This window comes from Rhinopithecus roxellana, chromosome 4 (genome assembly GCF_007565055.1).
Source record: "Rhinopithecus roxellana isolate Shanxi Qingling chromosome 4, ASM756505v1, whole genome shotgun sequence".
NCBI lineage: Eukaryota > Metazoa > Chordata > Mammalia > Primates > Cercopithecidae > Rhinopithecus > Rhinopithecus roxellana.
Window position 1 is genome coordinate 125,171,026 of NC_044552.1, and position 20,551 is coordinate 125,191,576.

At 37.9% G+C, this 20,551-nt stretch overlaps 1 protein-coding gene across 6 annotated transcripts in view; it reads right to left on the minus strand.

Annotated features, from left to right (window-relative positions):
• Window positions 1-20,551, minus strand: part of AKAP7 (A-kinase anchoring protein 7) — a 159,582-nt gene that overhangs the window by 31,165 nt on the left and 107,866 nt on the right. Inside the window, exon 1 of one of the 6 annotated variants that reach the window (XM_030929183.1) lies at window positions 9,838-10,132. The exons of the other annotated variants lie outside the window; for them this stretch is intronic. Within the exon in view, the coding sequence (XP_030785043.1) occupies window positions 9,838-9,886 (49 nt within the window). The 5' untranslated portion in view covers window positions 9,887-10,132. Of the gene's footprint in view, window positions 1-9,837; window positions 10,133-20,551 lie in introns of those variants that run through there. 6 annotated transcript variants of the gene reach the window in all.

Consider the following 20,551-nt stretch of genomic DNA (forward strand, 5'->3'; position numbering starts at 1 on the left):
AAAATGTCAAGAAATAACAGATGCTGGTGAGGCTTGGAGGAATAGGAACACTTTTACACTGTTGGTGGAAATGTAAATTAGTTCAACCACTCCGGGAGACAGTGTGGAGATTCCTCAAAGACCCAGAACCAGAAACACCATTTGACCCAGCAATCCCATTACTGCGTATATGCCCACTAAAATATAAATTATTCTATTATAATGATACATGCACACATATGTTTATTGCAGCACTATTCACAATAGCAAAGACATAGAATCAACCCAAATGCCCATCAATGATAGACAAAAGAAAATGTGGTACATATACACCATGGAATACTATGCAGCCTTAAAAAGGAACAAGATCATGGCCTTTGCAGGGACATGGATGGATATGGAAGCCACTATCCTCAGCAAACTAACACAGGAACAGAAAAAAAAAAAACCAACCACCACATGTTCTCACTTACAAGTAGGAGCTGAACAATGAGAGCACATGGACATAGGGAGGGGAATAGCACACACTGGGGCCTGTTGGGGGGATGAGGGCAAGAGAGTACCCGGATAAATAGCTAATGCATGCAAGGCTTAATACCTGGGTGATGGGTTGATGGGTGAAGCAAACCACCACGGCACACGTTTACCTACGTAACAAACCTGCACACCTGCACAGGCATCCCAGAACTTAAAATTAAATTAAAAACAAATTTTGGTCTTCCATTTAAATTGGTGACTTAAAATAGTTTGAAAATTCTGCCTTAAAAATCTTCTCTCACGCAATTTATTATGAACTATTAATACAAAATTTGATTATGATAACTTCTCTATTTTACGATCCCATTTCAGTATTTTCACTGTTTAAAACAAGATTTATTGCAAACATAATTAGAATACTACTGGGCTTAATGTATCTTTACACTGGCTTCTAAGGCCACCAAATGAAAATGTGTTAAACTAACACCCACTGTCCTAATTCTGCTCCCCTAGAGCCATGCAAAACAACTCTTCTTTTGCTTCCACATTAAAGAGCCCTCTAAATGTTTTAAGACCACTAATTCTTCTGCCTTCTCTCCTCCCAGCTAAGCTGCCTGAGTCCTGCAGCCTTCCTCTTGTGATGTGGTTTCCAGGCTCGTCACCATCCTGGTCTCCCTCAGGACACCCTCCAGCTGGCCAGTACTCTAAACAAGGTCTGACTACAATAGCCCTAGATAGAAAGTCTGAGATTAACAAGTCATCTGCTTTCCAGTTTATAGCTATCAATCAAATCCTGAAAAGGCTGCATATCACAGCTAACTTTAGCTGAACATTTAAAATGCTTAGAAAGTGTGAATTATATTTTCACTTAAACAGTCAGATATGAGACATCAAACTGAAGCCTGATGTAATTCACAAGGAAAATGCCAACAACAACTACCTGACCTCAAAGTCAGAAAAGAGGCGAGAGAGGGGATCTGAGCCAGGTCATTAAGAGTGAATCACCCTTTCCACCAGATTCCTTCTTCCCTCTCCCATCAGCATTACAAACTAGGTAACTAGGTGAGCTCTGACTCCCTTGGGAATATGAGATCCTAAGTCAATCCACGCCAAGCATCTTGTTCGTATATCACTTTCTCCCTGGCACTACATATATACATAATAGGCTTATTAATATTCTTGATTAAATTCATAAGTTTTGGGGGAAAGTATCTAAATGCAGAAAATTGTAAGCCACAAATATCTTTGATTTAGACTTTAATAAAATTAACATTTATATTCTAGTTAGCATATAATTTAAGTTAAAGCTACACTTATTCTTTATATTTTCATCATACAGTTCCGCTTTTGTCTATGAAAGATTTATTTTAATAGTTTCAAGGTCTGTTAATTTGTAACTCACATTATGAACGTCAGTCACAGAAGATTTTATTTGCTAAGATGTTTGCTGTAGGAACTGTATGTTCATGTCAAGTTGTAAATCCTGCCTGTGATAGGAGCTTAAGGTAATTTCCAATTTTGGTAGTAATTAACTCACACTCAGTGACTTAGCTGTGGAACTTCCTGGGCACATAAGAGACATGGCTTTGCTTGTTAGACTGAAAGCATCAATCAATATCCTTTATCTTGGCTTTTTATGTTCAAGGCACAATAAACTTTGAGATCTCACAGATTTCTTTTTACAAGGCCATGTAACATTTTAAAGAAAGAATCCAGTAGTAGGAAGCATGTGCTACTCATCATTGTACCTTCCAGAACATCTGGCTCAGAGTTTTCTGAACGATGAGCTCAACAACATTCATTGAAGTGAACCTGCTACTCTTTAACAGCAGCTCTGACTTAAGGCTACATTTCATTGCAACTAAAATGGAACATGAAGAATAAGTCAGAGAGCTCTGGCTTCTTCACTAGGTTTGGTAATATTTGTTTCGGAATATACACTGGGACTTGGCATCTAATAAACTCAGTAAATATAATTTCCCTGCAACAAAAAAGTGTATTAATTGTGTAACCACAGTCACCTTAGAAGTCAGCTTGGCATAACTATGGTTTTATTTCTACTTATACACACTGAGTGTCCCCTACATCAAGCAAGTGTAAACAAAGAAAAAGTAGAGGATTTATTGCTTCATGTAGTGGAGAAGGTCTTGGGCATGGCTGAACTCAGAGGCTCAAACACTCATCAGGACTCTTCCTTCCCTAGGCTTACTTTCCTCTGTGCTGGCTCCATTCTCAGAATGACTCTTCCTCACTGTACTTGCTCTACAGTACCAAGTACTGTGATCTTAGGATGGCAGCCTTTCTGCTCACAACCCAAAAGGAAGACAGACTCTCTATCAAATCTTAAGGAAGATCATGGTTGACTTTGCTGGGACCACATGTCTCTCCTGGTGCAGGAAGTAAGTCTTCATGATGGACAAGACCCCAAGAAGAGGGGGAAAGAGTTCCCCATAGGAAATGAAGATCAATGCCAGATCAATGCCACAAGTCTACTCGACAATTCAAGGTCTGACATTCTAAGTGCCTTTTTATCTCTACTGCATAAGGTAGAAATAAAAGTATAGTTCTGCCAAGCTGACTTTTTTTTTTTTTTTTTTTTTTTTGGAGACAAGGTCTGTCTCACTTTGTCACCCAGGCTGGAGTGCAGTGGTGCAGTCATGGCATTTCAGCCTCCCGAGTGGTTGGGACTACAGGTGCACATCATCACACCCAGTTAATTTTCGCCATGTTGCCCAAGCTCAAGCTGACTTCTGACTGTAGCTATGCAATTAACACACTATTCGCTACACAGAAATTTATATTTACTGAGTCTATTATATGCCAAGCACACTGTCAGGAATTTTATAGGCGTTAGCTTATTTAATTTTCACAATAGGTAAATACTGTTTAAGACAAAGGTACAGAAAAAAGCTTAGAGAAGTTAAACGGTAAATGTCAGAACCAAAAGTGCAAACTGAGCCATTTTGTTTCTAGAGCCTCTATTTTTCTACCATATAGAAATTGAGAATTCTGAAACTCTTTTGAGTTGGGCTAAGTCATCATCACTGCTTATTTATTTTATTTTTTATTTCATTATTTTACTATAAATATTTCCCAAGAGCACTTGGGATAATTTGGTCTTATTAAAATGCAAATCCATGGCTGGGTGCAGTGGCTCACACCTATAATCCCAATACTCTGGGAGGCCGAGGTGGGAGGATCGCTTGAGGTCAGGAGTTTGAGACCTGCCTGGGTCATCTCTTAAAATAATAATAATGCTCCAGGAAGGAGCAACAGATATGAAGCTTTCTTTTATTAGCCAAAAGCTTTCAGTATATCAGAGTCCCGCTTCTTCTTTCACGGCCCCCCAGGAAGACGACATGGGACAGACCACATCACAATGCTGAAGGACAGGGCTTCTGGATACAGCTCATGGCAGTCAATGGCTCTACTGGGGGTTGGGAACAAGTCTACGACCTTCCTATTCCTCATAAAAATTATTCAACATTTGATGGTAGAATCCTGCAAACTCTAAAATTAATGTCAGAATAACAAGAAGGAATACAGTTACCACATAGCCTGTGAATTAATAGAAGGAATCAGGAAGGTGAGATACCAATAGTAACTACTAGCATTTGCTCTAATGTTCCTTTACTTGATTTTAGAAACATAAGCTTCCTGATTACAAATTACAAATTATTTAATAAAGGGAAAATCGAATCTTTAGTGACTATGGTTAAATGTTTGTTTTATCTTGCACACCATTCCTGCTCCACCACAATATTACCCACAGAAATCTTATGCAAAATGTAGTCCCAGGTTACACACAACACCTCTGGCTTCACTGCTTCAGAAAGCGGGCAGCACATACCAAGCTGCCTGGGATCCCAGCCTTCTACCAGCTCTCAGCCCCATGGCACCCCGGAGGACTATAACTGAGAAATCCCCCACACTTCTGGCTTTTAGCAACTTGCCCTCTTAAATGAGACAGGGGAGCATCTATTTTCTACCAGCTGCATTTAACAAGCAGTCTTGAACATAATTCTAGCCTAGTACTTGGCACACAGTAAGCATTAAATAAATTAAGAAGAGGAGAAAGAGAAAGAGGGGAACTCAAAGAGGAAGATGTGGAGGAGGAGGAAGATGTGGAGGAGGAGGAAGAAAAACAATTGCATCACATCTATATCACTCATTCTTTTATTCCCTAGACTCTTAGCTCTAAGGGGCAAATGGGAAAAAATAAATTAAACTTTCAAAACAAGAGTAGTTCAACCCCCACTTCTTAAATCTGAGGAGCCGAAGTCCTGAGCAGCTTGCTCAGACAAGATGTAATAGCAGAGCTGGGTTTCTCACCCAGTTCTCTGTTCTCCCAGGCCTGTGCTCGGTCTACAGTAAGAACTGCATGCCAAGCAATGGGCCGTATGTTTTCAACAGGCAGTGGCAGAACTGGAGTTATACTGTGTCCCCTGTGGGCAAACACATTTTTACCGGCAAGGAAGAAAAATAAAGTGTCACTGTCCTTTGATGGGAGGCTCTCTATCCACATTCCCTGGGGCCCAGAATGTAAAGTCAAAGTGTGAGCCTGTTAAAATGTTTCTCTGGTACGTTCAGTAACCAAAGCTCTTCATGGGTTCCAACATTAACTAGAGTTATTCCATATTCTATCCTCTGATAGACTGATTGACACTGAAGCTCTCTCACACTCACAAGAAATGTGTATCATTTCCTTCATCGACAAGCATTTAGAACATGCCTCCTCTGGGTAAGACACTATGTTAGGGTTTGGTGCTACTAAGAGAGATGTACAATATGTACCCTGAATACGAGGTGTTTGAAATCCATGTGATAAGATAGAGCAGACATATGAAAGGTAACCATGAAGTCAGCATATCTTAGATGCAAATGAGAAGAGCAAAGTATAAGGCTGTAGGATTTCTAGGATGACTTCCAGGTAATTGGAAAATCTAAATATAGATTTCCTTGTGTAAAATTTGATCGCCTTTATGGTAATTATGGTTATATATAAGTACTCACCAGACATTAAATCCACACTGCATACCTCAATTTATGGTTAATGTAGTATCATCAGAAATTATCTCAACATTTGACTCATATTTATAAAATGAGTACTATAAATGGTCCCAGTAATTCATCCCTCACAAAAGTCTATACTGACACATATTTCATGTATAAAATTAAAATGTGTCTTATTAAAACACATACTTATTCTAATATTTCATTTTCAGTCATCACAGAATATCAGGGTTAGAAAGAAACTGAGTTGTCAATGCATTCATTCATTAGCAAGTTCATTCTCCCTTTACAACACCCCTAGAAGGTGATGTCCTTATGATATCCCCATCCTATCCTTGAATAATTACAGAGACAAGAGACTGACTAACTCATGAAGTAGGTCAGTTCATCTTTAGCCATTCATCTACTTAACTCTATATAAAAGCAATGTACTTCAAAATGGGAAAATCTGCAATAGGAAAAGAGAAAATAGAATGTTTTCTAATTAGTTACAGAGGTATATACATAGTTATTAAGCTTTCTTGTGAGGTTTGCTTAAGGAGATATATAACCCACAGTGGTCCATATGACTCTGCAATATTGACCCCTGTGGATTATCTGTAATGACATTTCTGTTCATGATGGACATTCCTTTCAGGCAGCTCAATATGAGAAATTAGGTAATTCAAAGAAATCAAATTCTATATAACTAGTCAGCAAAAACTACACTGGAAAATATCTATAGTAATTGTTAATCCTATAATATTTACTGTAATTTGTAATGTTAAGAATGTTCCTGTATAAAAAAAGAAAAGTTCTAATCTTCCAAGAAATATGAATTTATTGACAGTGTATTCAACTTACTGTGGTGAAAAAAAAAAGTATACAGTTTGGAAAAATGTTTAACTTTCAAGATTTAAACAAAGAGTTGTTTTGTGCTGCACCAATTAATAAATAAGTCATGACAAGCTCTGTTGTATTTCACTATTCAACCCATTGGCAAAATTTCTCACAATCCCACTACTGGGTATCTATCCACAGAAAAGGAAATCAGTGTATCAAAGGAATACCTGCACCCTGATGTTTGCTGCAGCATTATTCACTAGAGCCAAATACGGAATCAACCTAACTTTCCATCAATGGATGAATGGATAATGAAATCATGTGGTATATATTCTATGGAATACAATTCAGCCATAAAAAAGAATAAAATCCTGTCACTTTCAGCAACATGGATGGAAACGTAGGTCATTATGGGAAGTGAAATAAGCCAGGCACATAAAGGCAAATATTGTATGTTCTCACTCCTACGTTGGAGCAAAAAAAAAAAAAGTGGATCTCATGGAGATAGAGTAGAATGATGGTTACCGGGGCTGGGAAGTTGTCGGGGAGAAAAATGATGAGAGGTGAATGGGTACAAACACAGATAGAAGGAATCGGTTCTAATGTTTGACAGCACAGTAACGTGACTATGGTTAAATACAATTTATTGTACATTCCAAAATAGCTGGAAGAAAGGAGTTGAAATATTCCTGCCACGAGGAAATGATAAATGTTTGAAGTGATGGATAACCTAATTGCCCTGATTTGATCCTTACACATTGTATGCATGTACCAAAATATCACATGTGCCCCATAAATATGTATATTTATTAGATATCAATTAAAACTGCATAAAATATTTCTGGGTATGCATATAGTTAACTTTCTACAGCTTAGGCTTCTGCATGACTAGTTCATTTTTAAAAATCATCATTTGCTATCAATACACTAAAATGGTAGCACTAATAAATCAATTAAATTAGAATTATTTCTATCTATCACCACCACCAAAGGGCAAAAGCAGGATAAAATAGCAGCAGGAGAGGGGAGGGGTCACTTGACTCTTACCACTTGACCAACTGGGTATGTCCTTGCTGTATCTCTGTAGGACTGCAGAGGACGAGCTTTCCAACTCACCTGTGTTTTGAGAATAACACCCACAAATTTAAACTGTCACCAAAAACTTATCAAATTATCCATAATTTGGGCTCCCTTCAAGGAAGAACATTCCAGGGCCACCGCCTGTTACAGAATTAGAAGGAGTGGGTATTCACATTTTTGTGCTTTGCTTTTAGTATGTGCTCAAGTAGTATGTTGCTCTGAGTAGGCTAACAAGGCTATTAGGTGATGACACAAAGATAAACAAGACCCAGGAGGTTACTGTACAATCCAGCAGCAAGATGAGGAAAAAGGTGGACCCTCCCAAATGTCTATTATGGATTCTTTCACATTAGCAGCACAACTTACAGACTGGATACCCACAGTTTGTGCTAATTTATATGCTCCTTGAGGCATGCTGAACAATAAATTCTCTGCCACTTTTTAAATGTCCCCTTTATAAGTACTGTTAGGTACATATTACCAGAAGGACAGCGGTGCCTGGCACAGAAGCCTCTCTTTAGACCATCCTGTAGCAAAGAAATTAAACACTGCATCAGGAAACAGCTCTACAACGTGCATATGTTTGTGCATGGGGTGTGTGAATGGAGTGTGAAGCAGATTAGGAGGAGAAAAACAGTGAAGTAACCATGAAATCAGACAGAAGAAAGAATAATGGGGAGAAAATGGAGAGGACCCAAGGGGCCATCAGGAGTGAATGGGGTAGGGATGCAAATGCATTTCTTCTAACCACAATTTGCACCTCCAGACTCAGGCTTCACTTCAGATATGATGTTTTATCTTCATTTTTTCTTAAAGTTTGGAACTTGAGACAGTAAACCCCAAAAGCAGTACATATTACTTCCTGTCCATCAATATTAGGAAGCACCGTATGTAAAACAGAAGACTGTTCTCCAATAGTCCCTGATAATGAAGACAGAAAAGAACAAATTCCTTCTGGAGTTGAAACTTCACTTCTTCAGATGGAGCCAAAAGATGCTTACAGACAGGGGAAGAAGAGAAACAGAACAGGAGAGCAGGCACTCCAAGGGAAAACCCTGAGCAGTGGAATAGAAAGTGAAGAGGGTGGGGAAAGAATTCACTATCCCTGCATTGGCCCATGCCGAGGTTTTTCAGAAAGAAGCATTCTCCAAGAAAAAATTCAACCAACCCAAATCTTCAGGAACTACAAATAAATCATTCTGACAAATAACCTGAGAAGTCTTGAGCTGCCAAATGAATGCCAATGCTCTTTGTTAGAAGTGAATGATTTTGTTATAAGGTCATCTCAAGTTGTAAGAGCAGGGTTGTCACATACTGTATGGTATCCTTTCACAAGTAAAATTTAAAGCACAGTTTATTGGCTCCTTGTTAACAATCAAATGCTCCACAGTTTCCAATGTTTGGAGACTTCAGCGTTTATTCCAAAGGATTCCCCAAAGAGTTACTGTAAAAACCATCTTATTTCCCAAGTGAACAGGTATAGCATATGTATTATTTTTTTAAACAGTCCCTGGCTAGTTTCCTGAAGAACAAGCAGCAGGAAATATAAACCAGATGTAGATCTTTCAGCATTTGAACCAGATATTATGAAATTCCATGGACCTATTTAAATTAGAATCAAGCACTGATATGACACAAATGTGGCTGAAAATTTAGCAAGTATGACTGGAAACATTATATTGAAAAGGAAGTAAAAATTCCCTATTTCGGGGCAACTAGGGTAAGGCAAACTCTATTCGGCATACTAATTAAAATGCTAGTATTCCATTTAACAAAGCTAAAATGTAAGTGAATACACATAAGCCAGTGAAGAACAAAATGCAGTGCAAATGTCACCACTTTAAGTTCTCTTCTCTGGGCATAAGCAGCTGTGGAATTCAACATTCATGTGGGCAGGTTCAATGGGGTTTCTGCTAGAAGCAAAGCGGCATCACTTGTTTAGAGTGGTCTCATAGGCACACTTGAATCCCTTCCAGGAAGAACAAAGCAGGGGACACATGAAAATATCTGCAAGTGTCTAATATGTGTCATTTTAGAACCAGCTTTACCTCTCTATCTGTTACTGTTGAGCATTGCTCTGAAAATACGCCAGTTTCAGATAAGAAAAATGAAGTCTGGCTTGTACAGTATATCAAATTGAATGCAGTGATTTAAAGAAACTCAAAACTAAACTCTGACTCTAACGTAGTGTGATAAAAATGAGCTGGGAGAATACCAACAGAGGAGAATCAGAAATGAGTTTTCAGTATTTTGTATTTTTAACACAGCCCATCTACTGAGTTGCAGTACTTTTACAGTTAATTTGTAACTACACACCTACCAGTCCCTTTCAGAAACACACATTAAAAATCATAGCTGATTAGTCTGCTATCTTTCCTATTAAAAAAAGAGCAAAACTACCCCTAGAAGACAACCACACAAAATAGTAAAGCACTTAGGATTCTGCACAGTACAAATCCCACTTACTGATTTTTCCTTCATCTCTTGAGAAAGGAAAGCAGCAAAGCTGGCCCATGGCACTGGTCCTGTCTGTCTTTCCTGGTGTTCTTCTCCGTGAGGACCCCAAATAGAAACTGCAGTTTATAGCACAGTCTGTGAGCACACCCTGCCTTTTTCACTCCACAGAGCAGCACAGGCAGCTTGAAAAGCCAACGCACACGCCGCAGGGGGAGAGAAAAGAGAAGGGAACTTGCTGCCGTGAGCAAAAAAGGCTCCACCTCCAGTCCTCCAGCCTAATGCAACTGCTCTGGGACTGGCATTCAGAGAGGGAAGTGGCTATACACTCCCTAATTCTCACAAAACTGTGAGTGCCCAGCCGTAGGTCAGTGCCATGTGTGCTGTCTGGCTATCTGCATGTCTTTAAGAATGATAGCCGAGAAAAACCACAATGAGTCCTTTCTCCTACAGACAACTGCAGTAATTGCACATGAAAATTCAAACCCGAAAAAAAAAAAAAAAAACATATTTTCTGTCTGCTACTTAAAGAGGAAGAGCTTTCTTTTATCCACAAGAGATTGTTGTTTATGAATAGAAAACCCAACAGAGCAGAACACTGGAACCACAACTTGTATGAAGTACCATTAACTACCTAGCAAACTGCATGAACAATAGAAATGACAGGCTAAGCGTGGGGAAAGAGGCTATCAACTGTTATCTGTAAGGTATGGCGTATCTTTTAAATTCCTGCTTTCTGAGATACTGCCTTATTCCCCTACTAAAGCAGTAATCAATACTATGAATTTTGAAATTATACCATTAAATATGTCAACAGCCTACAAAATTACTCAAATATAGATGCATCACTGACAAAAACATAAAAGATTAGGGCATCTTTCTGAATGAAGCCACAAGGTGATTGAGCAAATTCAGGGGCAGGAGAACAACTAATTTTAAGACAGGCTAGATTTTGAACGTTATTCCATGAAATAACAGATTTCATATAATTGTTCAAAATCTGTTATCTTATAGAGAGAATAGCCTTAGTTTATGACACTCTAGGAAAGAAAAATTGCCCATAGTGACAGAAATTCCACCCCAATTTTTTCTTGCTACTCTATTTACTAGCTAGGCACACCTATTTCCCATGGATTAGAAGGAGAGGGAACATGATGATGCTAAACACCTCAAGTGGTTCTGAACATAGTCCACCTACTTTCATACTCATCCAAGCAAAAAGAGCCTGCAGCATGGAAAAATGAAAATTGTCACTTTTACAAATTATATTTGTTGTATTTTAGAAAAAAAAAACAGTGAAGATGTTGACAAACACTAGTATCTGTTTTCAATGCTTTTTTTTCTGAAAGATAGAATTTTGATAATTTTGATGCAAATATCAAAGAGTATTTGAGAGTGTCATCAAGGAACACAGTTGTTTCTATATGTCACAGGTACATTAATATGCACTGTGACTTCCAAATTAGAAATACTGTGAAGATCTATGGAATAAAAAGCAAAGATCTGACTGATTAAATTAAACTGGCAGGTCTATCCACATAATTAAAATTAATGTTTAGAGATTTACATGTCTTTAAATTGCTTTCGCTTTTTCAGACTATTTAAAATGTAAATATGCCTATTTTACCTTGATTTAAAGAGGACACTCTATTCTATCATACAATGAACATTACAATTTTAAGTAAAATTCCACTTTTATAACCAGTTGTGTTTCTTCACAGCTTAGTGACTTATAAACAGCAACTTTAAACTCTTCCATTATTCCTCCAAATTCACCAACACATGAGTGAATATAGATGTATGTTTTAAAATATAAAATGATTTTGTATATAAATGTAAAATAGTCCTAAAAGCAATAATATAAACCTTATTAAGATTACAAAGCAAATAAATGGCCTGTAACCCTAAAAATGGTAACATCAGAACCTAGAGCAAAGATCGAACACTGGAGAGGTGACACAAAATGAGGTTCTTCCCAGCCTTACGACGGCCACTAGCCAGCTAGGAAACACCAGACAAGCCCTTGGTCTCCTCTGGACCTCTGTTTCTTCATCCAAAAATAAGGCAGTAGGAATATTAGGATCCTCTGTAGTCCTAGCATTATATGATTTTGTGATCAAAATAACAAAGGAAATAGCCTAACAACCAGTGAACAATTATCCTAAACATTACTTTTTGTGTTCAGTGAAGACGTATTTGCAGGGAACGTTCTTCACTGAGGAAAGTAACTCCTGGCATTTCCCAATCACCAGCATCAGTATAGTGATAAAACCTTTAGAGTCTGGAAACCATGGGTTTGAATCCCAGATGTCAGGTATTAACAGTTATGAAACTCATGTCTCCTTGTCGGAGTTTTGATATCTTTATCTGTAAATCAGGTAAGTTCATTATAAAGCTTTTAATTTGCGTTGCAAAATAGTATTTGAGGGGGAGGGTAAGAAGAGAACAGATTGTCTAATGGCTGTATTTATATGCACCTCAGTCTTTCTAGCACCAGGTAGCAATCTTGCCTCCTCCACTTCCAATTTTATGCCCTACTAGCAGCCATCTTGAGTTAATACTTACATATCTGGTCTCCAAACAAAAAGGTCCTTTACTTAAACTCAGAGCCCAGGAGGACAATGTTCGTGCAATAAATCCTACCAACTTAACTTTATTATTAATTATTCCCTGTTGGCACTGCTTCCGAAAATGTGCAATTAAGAATAGGTACAGGCACCATGGCTCATACCTATAATGCCAGCATGTTGGGAGGCCAAGGCGAGAGAAGCAGTTGAGGCCAGGAGTGCAAGACCAGCCTGGGTAACACAGTGAGACCCCATCTCTACAAAAAAATTTAAAAAATTAGCTGGGCATAGTGGCACATGCCTTAGTCCTAGCTACTCAGAAGGCTGAGGGAGGAGGATTGCTTGAGCCCAGGAGTTCAAGGTTATGGTGAGCTATGATCATACCACTGTACTCCAGCCTGAGTGCAGGAGTGACCAAGTGCGACCCTGACTCTATTAAAAAAAAAAAAAAGAAATATGGCCAGGCACGGTGGCTCACACCTACCATCCCAGCACTTTGGGAGGCCGAGGTGGGTGGCTCACGAGGTGAGGAGTTCAAGACCAGCCTGTCTAACATAGTGAAACCCTGCCTCTATTAAAAATACAAAAATTAACCAGGCATGGTGGCGCACACCTGTAGTCCCAGTGACTCGGGAGGCTGAGGCAGAAGAATCACTTGAACCTGGGAGGTGGAGGTTGCAGTGAGCTGAGATCACGCCACTGCACTGCAGCCTGGGTGACAGAGCAATACTCCATCTCAGGGCGGGGGGAAAAAGAAATATATATATATATATATGAAATGTGTCATTAACTAACAGTATTTATCAAGATATTCTGCACGAATGAAGGAAAGCTAGATAATGTTAGAGACTTTTTCATAAGCATTAAGTGAATTAATCATAATGAAAGATAGAAAACAATGGAGAAATTCAAGACAAGAATTTTAAAACCTAACATTTATTGGACACTTAACACCAGGCACTTGAGTTTACTCATTCATTTAATCTCTAAGACAGTTCTCTGAGGACGGTGGTATTTACTATCCCCATTTTACAGGTGAAAAAAGTAAGCTCAGCAAAGTAACTTGTGTGAAATCTTTTGGAGAGTATGTGACAATAAGGGGATCTGAAATCAATCTGTCTGACTCTACAAACCCTAAGCCTCTGATCCAGAGTTCTGTATTATTCAACACAATTTGTGTGTAGACTCAGCTATATACAATATGAAACAGCATACCACAATTTCAAAATATTATGCAGAAAAAATGTTACTGAACCAAGCTCTATGGTAGTATGTTCAAAATCTTGCCTTGGTTCATGTGTTGCCATCACATCCCTTTATTAATGCTGCTAGAGTAATATAATCCTATTTTAAAACAAAGGACCTAAAGACAGACCCTTTTCCGGGCTGGAGCCTAGCACTGTTGCCTGCCACATCTTGGAAAAACGACTCAATTGAGAGCACAGAAATAGCAGAATGGCCCCTGAACACGTTCATCTTCCAGGAAAAACAGCAACTTGGACCATTCACAAACATAATCACTGGCAATATTGATGACCATTTATTAGGGAATTAACACTCTTCTCAGTAGTATATGGAGGTCTACTATAAGATCTAAAAAAGAAGGTTAACCTCGATGAGGAAAAATATCTGATATGATACTATGTTCATAAACTTAAAACCATAACCTTTCCATGCTTTCTTTTCTCCCAGGCCTGGCTACGGACAAATCATGGTTAGAACAGTTGCTTAAATCTGCTATCATATTTGGGTTTTTTTATTATAATTGTTTAAAATGGCAGGAATGAAACTATAAAAAGTATGGGGTGGGTGGCAGCTGCCTCTTGTCCATGTACTTAGAACTGTCCACTCTGATTATTGTCTCTAATGGAAAAAGATAATTCTTAACTATGACCAAAAGCTCTATTCTCTGTTGGTTAGCATCTTTTTCTACCTATAACTGAACATATATATATATATATATATATATATATATATATACGGAGTCAAAATAAAAAGCAAATCTCGCTGTAAGATTTTGACTCTACAAACTGTACAAATTACCAATTCTTACCAAAACTGTACAAATTACCAATTCTTCTGAGGCTTCCAACTCATTAATTAAAGGAAATTTGAGTCTGACAACTTGTAGAGACACATGAGAAGGAAAAAAATAGTAAATATCTTTTATTCAAAAGAGAGAAGAAAAAAGAAGACATTAAATGATGAAGTGTAAAGAAAGAGAAAAACCACTTTATCCTTCCAAATTTTGGAACCAAGTCTTAGGAGACAAGATATACCTTTAAGTACAAAAGAGACAATTCAGGAAGATTTCATTACACAGCAGGTAGCCCACTCATGGAAACTGTTATGCCAAGAAATGTCACAGTTTCAGTGAAAATGTATGTAAGCTCAAGAAGTGCTTGACAATTCATGGAAACATAACTCATGGAAATTGGGATGTTTTGGAATGTACTCCAATTTTCATGTTGCCATTGGGTACCAAAAAGACAAACAATGATTCTGGGCCTGAAGAAAATTGGATTGTCATACCCAATATCACATTTTGTTTCTCTGTGTTCTTGTAGTGAAACCCTGTCTCTACTAAAAATACAAAAGAAAAAAAAAAAAAAGTATCTGGGCCTGGTGGTGGGCACCTGTAATCCCAGCTACTCGGGAGGCTGGGGCAGGAGAAGCACATGAACCTGGGAGGTGGAGGTTGCAGTGAGTAGCGACTGCACTACTGCACTCCAGCCCGGACGACAGTGTGAAACTTCATCTCAAAAAAAAAAAAAAAAAAAAATTCAGCTCTCAATAATCAATCCACGATAGGCATACCTCTATCACCCAGACCCAAAAGATGCTCCTTTATTGCTTAGCCACTGCTGCACCTTTGTAGTCATTTTGTAACCAAAGAGACAGATTCTGAAACAACATAATTAAACTACAACTGAAAAAACTTTATCTATAAATCTCACTGGTTAAGTCCTGTTCTTAATTACCTGCAAAAAGAATCAGTCTTAACTGTGAAACTTGGAAGCCAAGAATCTTTTTTTTTAAACCATTATTCCTACTTTAGTCATATTTTCAACAGACTTTTTACTTCTCTTTACAGTGCTTTTGTTTTTCTCTAAAACTAAAAGTTAGAGGTATTTGTATTTGAAACTGCCATATGCTATACAATTTTAATATGTATAGCAATTGGAAAGAGAATTTTTTTTCTATAAAACAGAAGACAGAAAAGCATAAGGTGCCATATACAGCATATGTACATTTAGGAAAGGGGAAGAAACAAATAGATACCAAGAGCTACCAAAGAATTCCTTTTTCTTCACCAATCCACGAGTCATTCTAAAATCTCTGCTGATGCATTTCTGCTTAGTGCCAATTTTCAAATGCCTACTCCATGGTTACTATTCAGTCAGTTATTTTCTATGTGTGTGGCCCAACATTTAACGGCATGTACAGTCAAAGCCTTTTCCCGGAGAAATAGGGAAGAAAATTTATCTCCCTGTTTAGAGGACATACAGCAGTAGAGCACTGGATGTAAGAGGCTGAAAGAAGTGCTGACAAGTCCCAGCAGGTATCTGGACACCTCACATTTACAGGATACTCTGCTACCAGTTTAATTCCAGCCACTGTTTATTGAACACATACTACGAGCTAATATGATCATCACATAAGCTCTTGTGGTAAAGTTAACTCTTATGTCAAGGGGTGCCACCAGAACAGGTGAGAGAGCCAGGGCCCAAGGAGGGTACGAGCCCCCCATTTGAAGTCATGGCCCTAGTGGAGCTGGAAGGAGCCCAGCATTCCCATTGTGCCAAATCACATTGGACAGTTTTATTCACTCAAAACAGTAACAGGAGAACAAGTTCAGTAACAGGAGAACAAAAGTCAGTAACAGTCATTTATTCTAGACAGATACTGTTTAGCCCTGCTTTTTACAGTCTGACCTTTTTTCAAGCATTAATGAAATCACAAAAACTAACATGAGTTACTTTCTCAAAAACAAGTTAAATGTTTGGATGTTAAAACCTTATTTGAAAAAAAAAAAAAAAGGAAAAGCAAAGAATAATCTACTGACCAGTATTTGTATTATCAGACATGGTTGCTTTCTTAGTCAAGTGCTTTTAATCTTTTAATGCCCTAGACCTTTCAGAGGAGAAACCAACATCCTTCACAAGAAGAAAAGAAACATATTTCAGAAACACCAACAGGGCCCAATGAGAAGATTTTACTTGTAGTTTAACAATATAAACAACAGAAAATTTGGTTCTACAATTTCTAAGTCACTGGAAGTTTTTCACAGGTCCTAATTATTCTTTATGTGGAATGCTCTCAATCTATATTTAGCTCTGAAAGTGGCCCACTGTTTGACCTTGGGCAAGGCAACAGTCAGTCACATTTCCTGGTATGTCAAGCTTCAAATAAAAGGTACTTTAATAACTCAATATATTATTATTAAAGCTTTTTTTCCTCTAACAACACTTAAAGGGATAAGGAAGAATGAAAGTGAATCCTCAAAATAAAATTTATTTATATCAGATAAAATGCTGTTAAATCAAGGTTCCTCTTGGCAGGTCTCAAAATCTGTCATGGTCCACCATGGCCCCAGTTGACATGCCTCCAATAGGCCCTGTCAGTATTCATTCTGATTAGTCTGTTTATGGATCCTTTTAACAACATGTGGTAACTGTCAGAACTGTCGTTTAAATATCCCACTGAATCTATTTTCTGTTCATACATTTCTTAATCCACAACTGAAATGTGTATCTGTTAGGATGCACTCAGCTGCAAATACCAAAAATTCTTGATTGATCTGGCTTAAAAATAAAGAAATGTCATTATGTCCTATAATCCTATAAGCAATGGTAGTGTCACTCTAGAAGTAGTTAATTCAGTGGCTTGACAAGATCATCACGGCTCATCCTCCTAGTGTCCCACGCTCAGCATGTGTACTTACAGTCACCCAGTGTCCAACATGGCTAAGACGGTAGCAAAGTACACCTAACACTTGACAGCTAAAAAATGGTAGTCCCTTCCCTCTAAATCTCTTTTTATCAACTCATTGGGTCCTATTGGCATTTCTGAAATACGTTTCTTTTCTTCTCGTGAAAGATGTTGGTTTCTCCTCTGAAAGGTCTAGAAAATTAACAGATTAAAGGCACTTAACTTAGAAAGCAACCATGTCCCATAATACAAATACCAGTCAGTAGATAAAGTATAAGAAAACTGCTGAGGTCCCCAGCAGACTTCTCACATAGATTGAAATTGGGTCACACACCACTTCCTTCACTAATCACTAGGAAGAAGAATGGAGCTAATCACCCTCAGAGCAAAAGTCAGGCCCACGTGGCCTGAGGCCCACTTTATCCCAGCGAAAACGAAGAAAATGCGCTCAGAATAGGCAAGCTACTAGTGTCTGCTAGTGTTCTGTGTTTACCTTTTAATAAAAATGTGTATCTGCTTTTTGGTCAATTAATATTAAGAAAGTAATTAAAAGGGTCTATAAGTAATTTTATACAGCAAAAAAGTGGGGGGAAGCCTAAAAAGTAAATCACTGAAAAAGAGTGTCATGCTAATAAAAAAAAAAATCTATCACATACATATTAATGTATGCCACACTAATAAACAAAATTGTAATTGCTAAAATACATGGCTGGAGAACAAGTTGCAAAACTGTAAAACTGTCTTTCTCTAAACCTTATTATACTAACACTGACTGCTTAGGTAAAAGCTTCCGCTGATCATGATCCAAGTTGTTGGCAGTGAACATATATTTGGCAGCTATGGTTCTCTGGTACCAAATATAAAACTGTGATGGTCAATTGCAGCTTCCTTTACTCATAGCCAGAATCAAGACAAAACACTCACCTGAATCATCACTCCAGTCAACAGAAGATCAAATAGAACCACAATTCATGAACTGACAAACTTGTTTTCTCAGTTGCTCACACTTAGTCCCTTAGGCATTTTATATAAAACATATTACAGTCAGATACAATATCAAAGGATCTCTGTGAGTTAATGAAAAAAGACAGAATTTAAACTTCATAAAGGGAAATAAAATATACTCTGTGTTTCTTTAGTCCTCATTATCTTCATTTCTACCAGAACAAGTTTCTCTGTAGAAGATGCAATCTTGAATCATACAGAGACATTTTTAGGCTACTGATGTTCCACAGACCAACAAGAAACAATTAACAAATTTGTCATACATATGGAAATAATTTCCAAAACCTTTTATCTCTATCATAGCCTCTTGTTTAAGGTCTCCATCCTTTCTGTACAATACATATCTCAGGTAACTAGCTGCAAAGTAAATCTGAAGTTCTAGGTTTCCCAAGTAACCTTCAACTATTTCATTCATACCCATAGCTTGAACTACTAACCTAATGCCACTGAATCCTATGACCATCATATATATACATATATATATATATATATATATATATATATATATATAAAATCTATGTCCTGGACCTCTCTCCTCAACAAGCCCCTTGATTGGGCCACAACTGCTTTCATATGCCCAAAACTGAACTCATTATCTTCTTGTCACCAAAGAAGTCTCTTTTATCCTGTACCACCAACTGGTATAGGGCACTATTGTCTACCTAGCTGTCTAAACCCCAAATCTGGGAGCCAACCTAGGGTTCTCTTCTGTTTTTCAAAATCTATCCAAAACCTTAAAATATTGATTCTCCTGCCTACCAAGATCTGCGATACACCCCCTCCCTCCTTCTCCATCCACTGCAAATGCCAAGTGCAGGCAATTATCATGACCTGACTAGACTACCACTCCTGCCTACTTACTGGTCTTACTGATCCGTTTCCTGCTCCCCCTCAACCATCGTGCTTATACCTTACCAGCAGAGTGTTTTTTCTTCAGCACAAATCTAATCATGTCATGTCCAGCTCCAAAAATGTTGATGGCTCCCATTCCCTACAAAATAAGATCTGAACTACTTAAAGATAAGCAATTCATGTGCAGAGTGAATTACTTACACGTCTCTGCACAGACTCCACTGGGTCGCTTATGCTGCTTTCTCAGCCTGGAAAATCTCTTTCATTTGCCTCCCTCCACACTGAACATTCTCATTTTCAGTTCAAAACTTTCCTCTTCTGTGCAGACTACCCTGACAATCCCTGGCAGCATTAAAAGCACCCTCACTTGGTTCCCATTAACTTCATTACAGTCATTATCACTTTAAATTGTAATTGTTTGTTTGCATGCCTTCCCACTAGAAAGTAAACTCCGAGAGCATGGCTGTGTTTGCCTACCATCTTTGATCTTCTATACACATCATAATGCTTGGCACTTGGTACCCTCAATAGATATCTGTTCAATAAATTGCACAAATAAATTATAATAACCAAAATTGAACTGAAAAAGTTTTAAAGTAAAGGAGAAGCCTTTATGTGCACAGTGGTCAGCAATGCTTCAAATGCCAGCAGGGAGCTATGAATGAATTGGCAACTCAGGCAATATCAATGAATCCTAAATTCACTCTGCCAGTGTGACAACCAAGACCTATTTACTCACTAATCATACTTCACCACCCCCATTCATATTTTAAGAGTAACTATATAACAATAAAGGATGCAACTGAATTGGATTTTAAAACAGGGCTGGAGATTGATAACTGTGTTACCTCTCTTCCGATTAATCAGATATCCAATAGTAATCAGGGTCTAGCTGTGACAAAAACTAAAATATAATTTAATGCAAGATAGAGGTTTCGTGAATTCTAATGATAGAAGAAACTTCATGAGGCAATTCAGACCTCCAGATTAGATAACCTCATAAACGATACACTCTCTTCCATCTTAAAAGATAGTCAGTAAAGATATTTTACAAATCCCTTAACAACTTGTTCTAGTGTCTTAACAATCCTTTAGAGTTCAAGGTTTTTCCTAATGCCTAGAATAGTGTACTCCTAGTAAGATTAAGGAGAAATGGACATTTTATTTTTCTTAGACTAACCCTACCATAAGTCACTCTTGAGGCTTGTTTGTCCTGGGCTTAAGAATTCTGTATACAATTTGTAGCAATTCTACAAAAATAATAATAGGCACCAGTTAACGAACATTGAGTATGTCCAGGCATGATGCTAAGAGATTTGCATGCATGATCTCATTCAGTCCTCATGAAGTAACAACTATTATTATCCCCA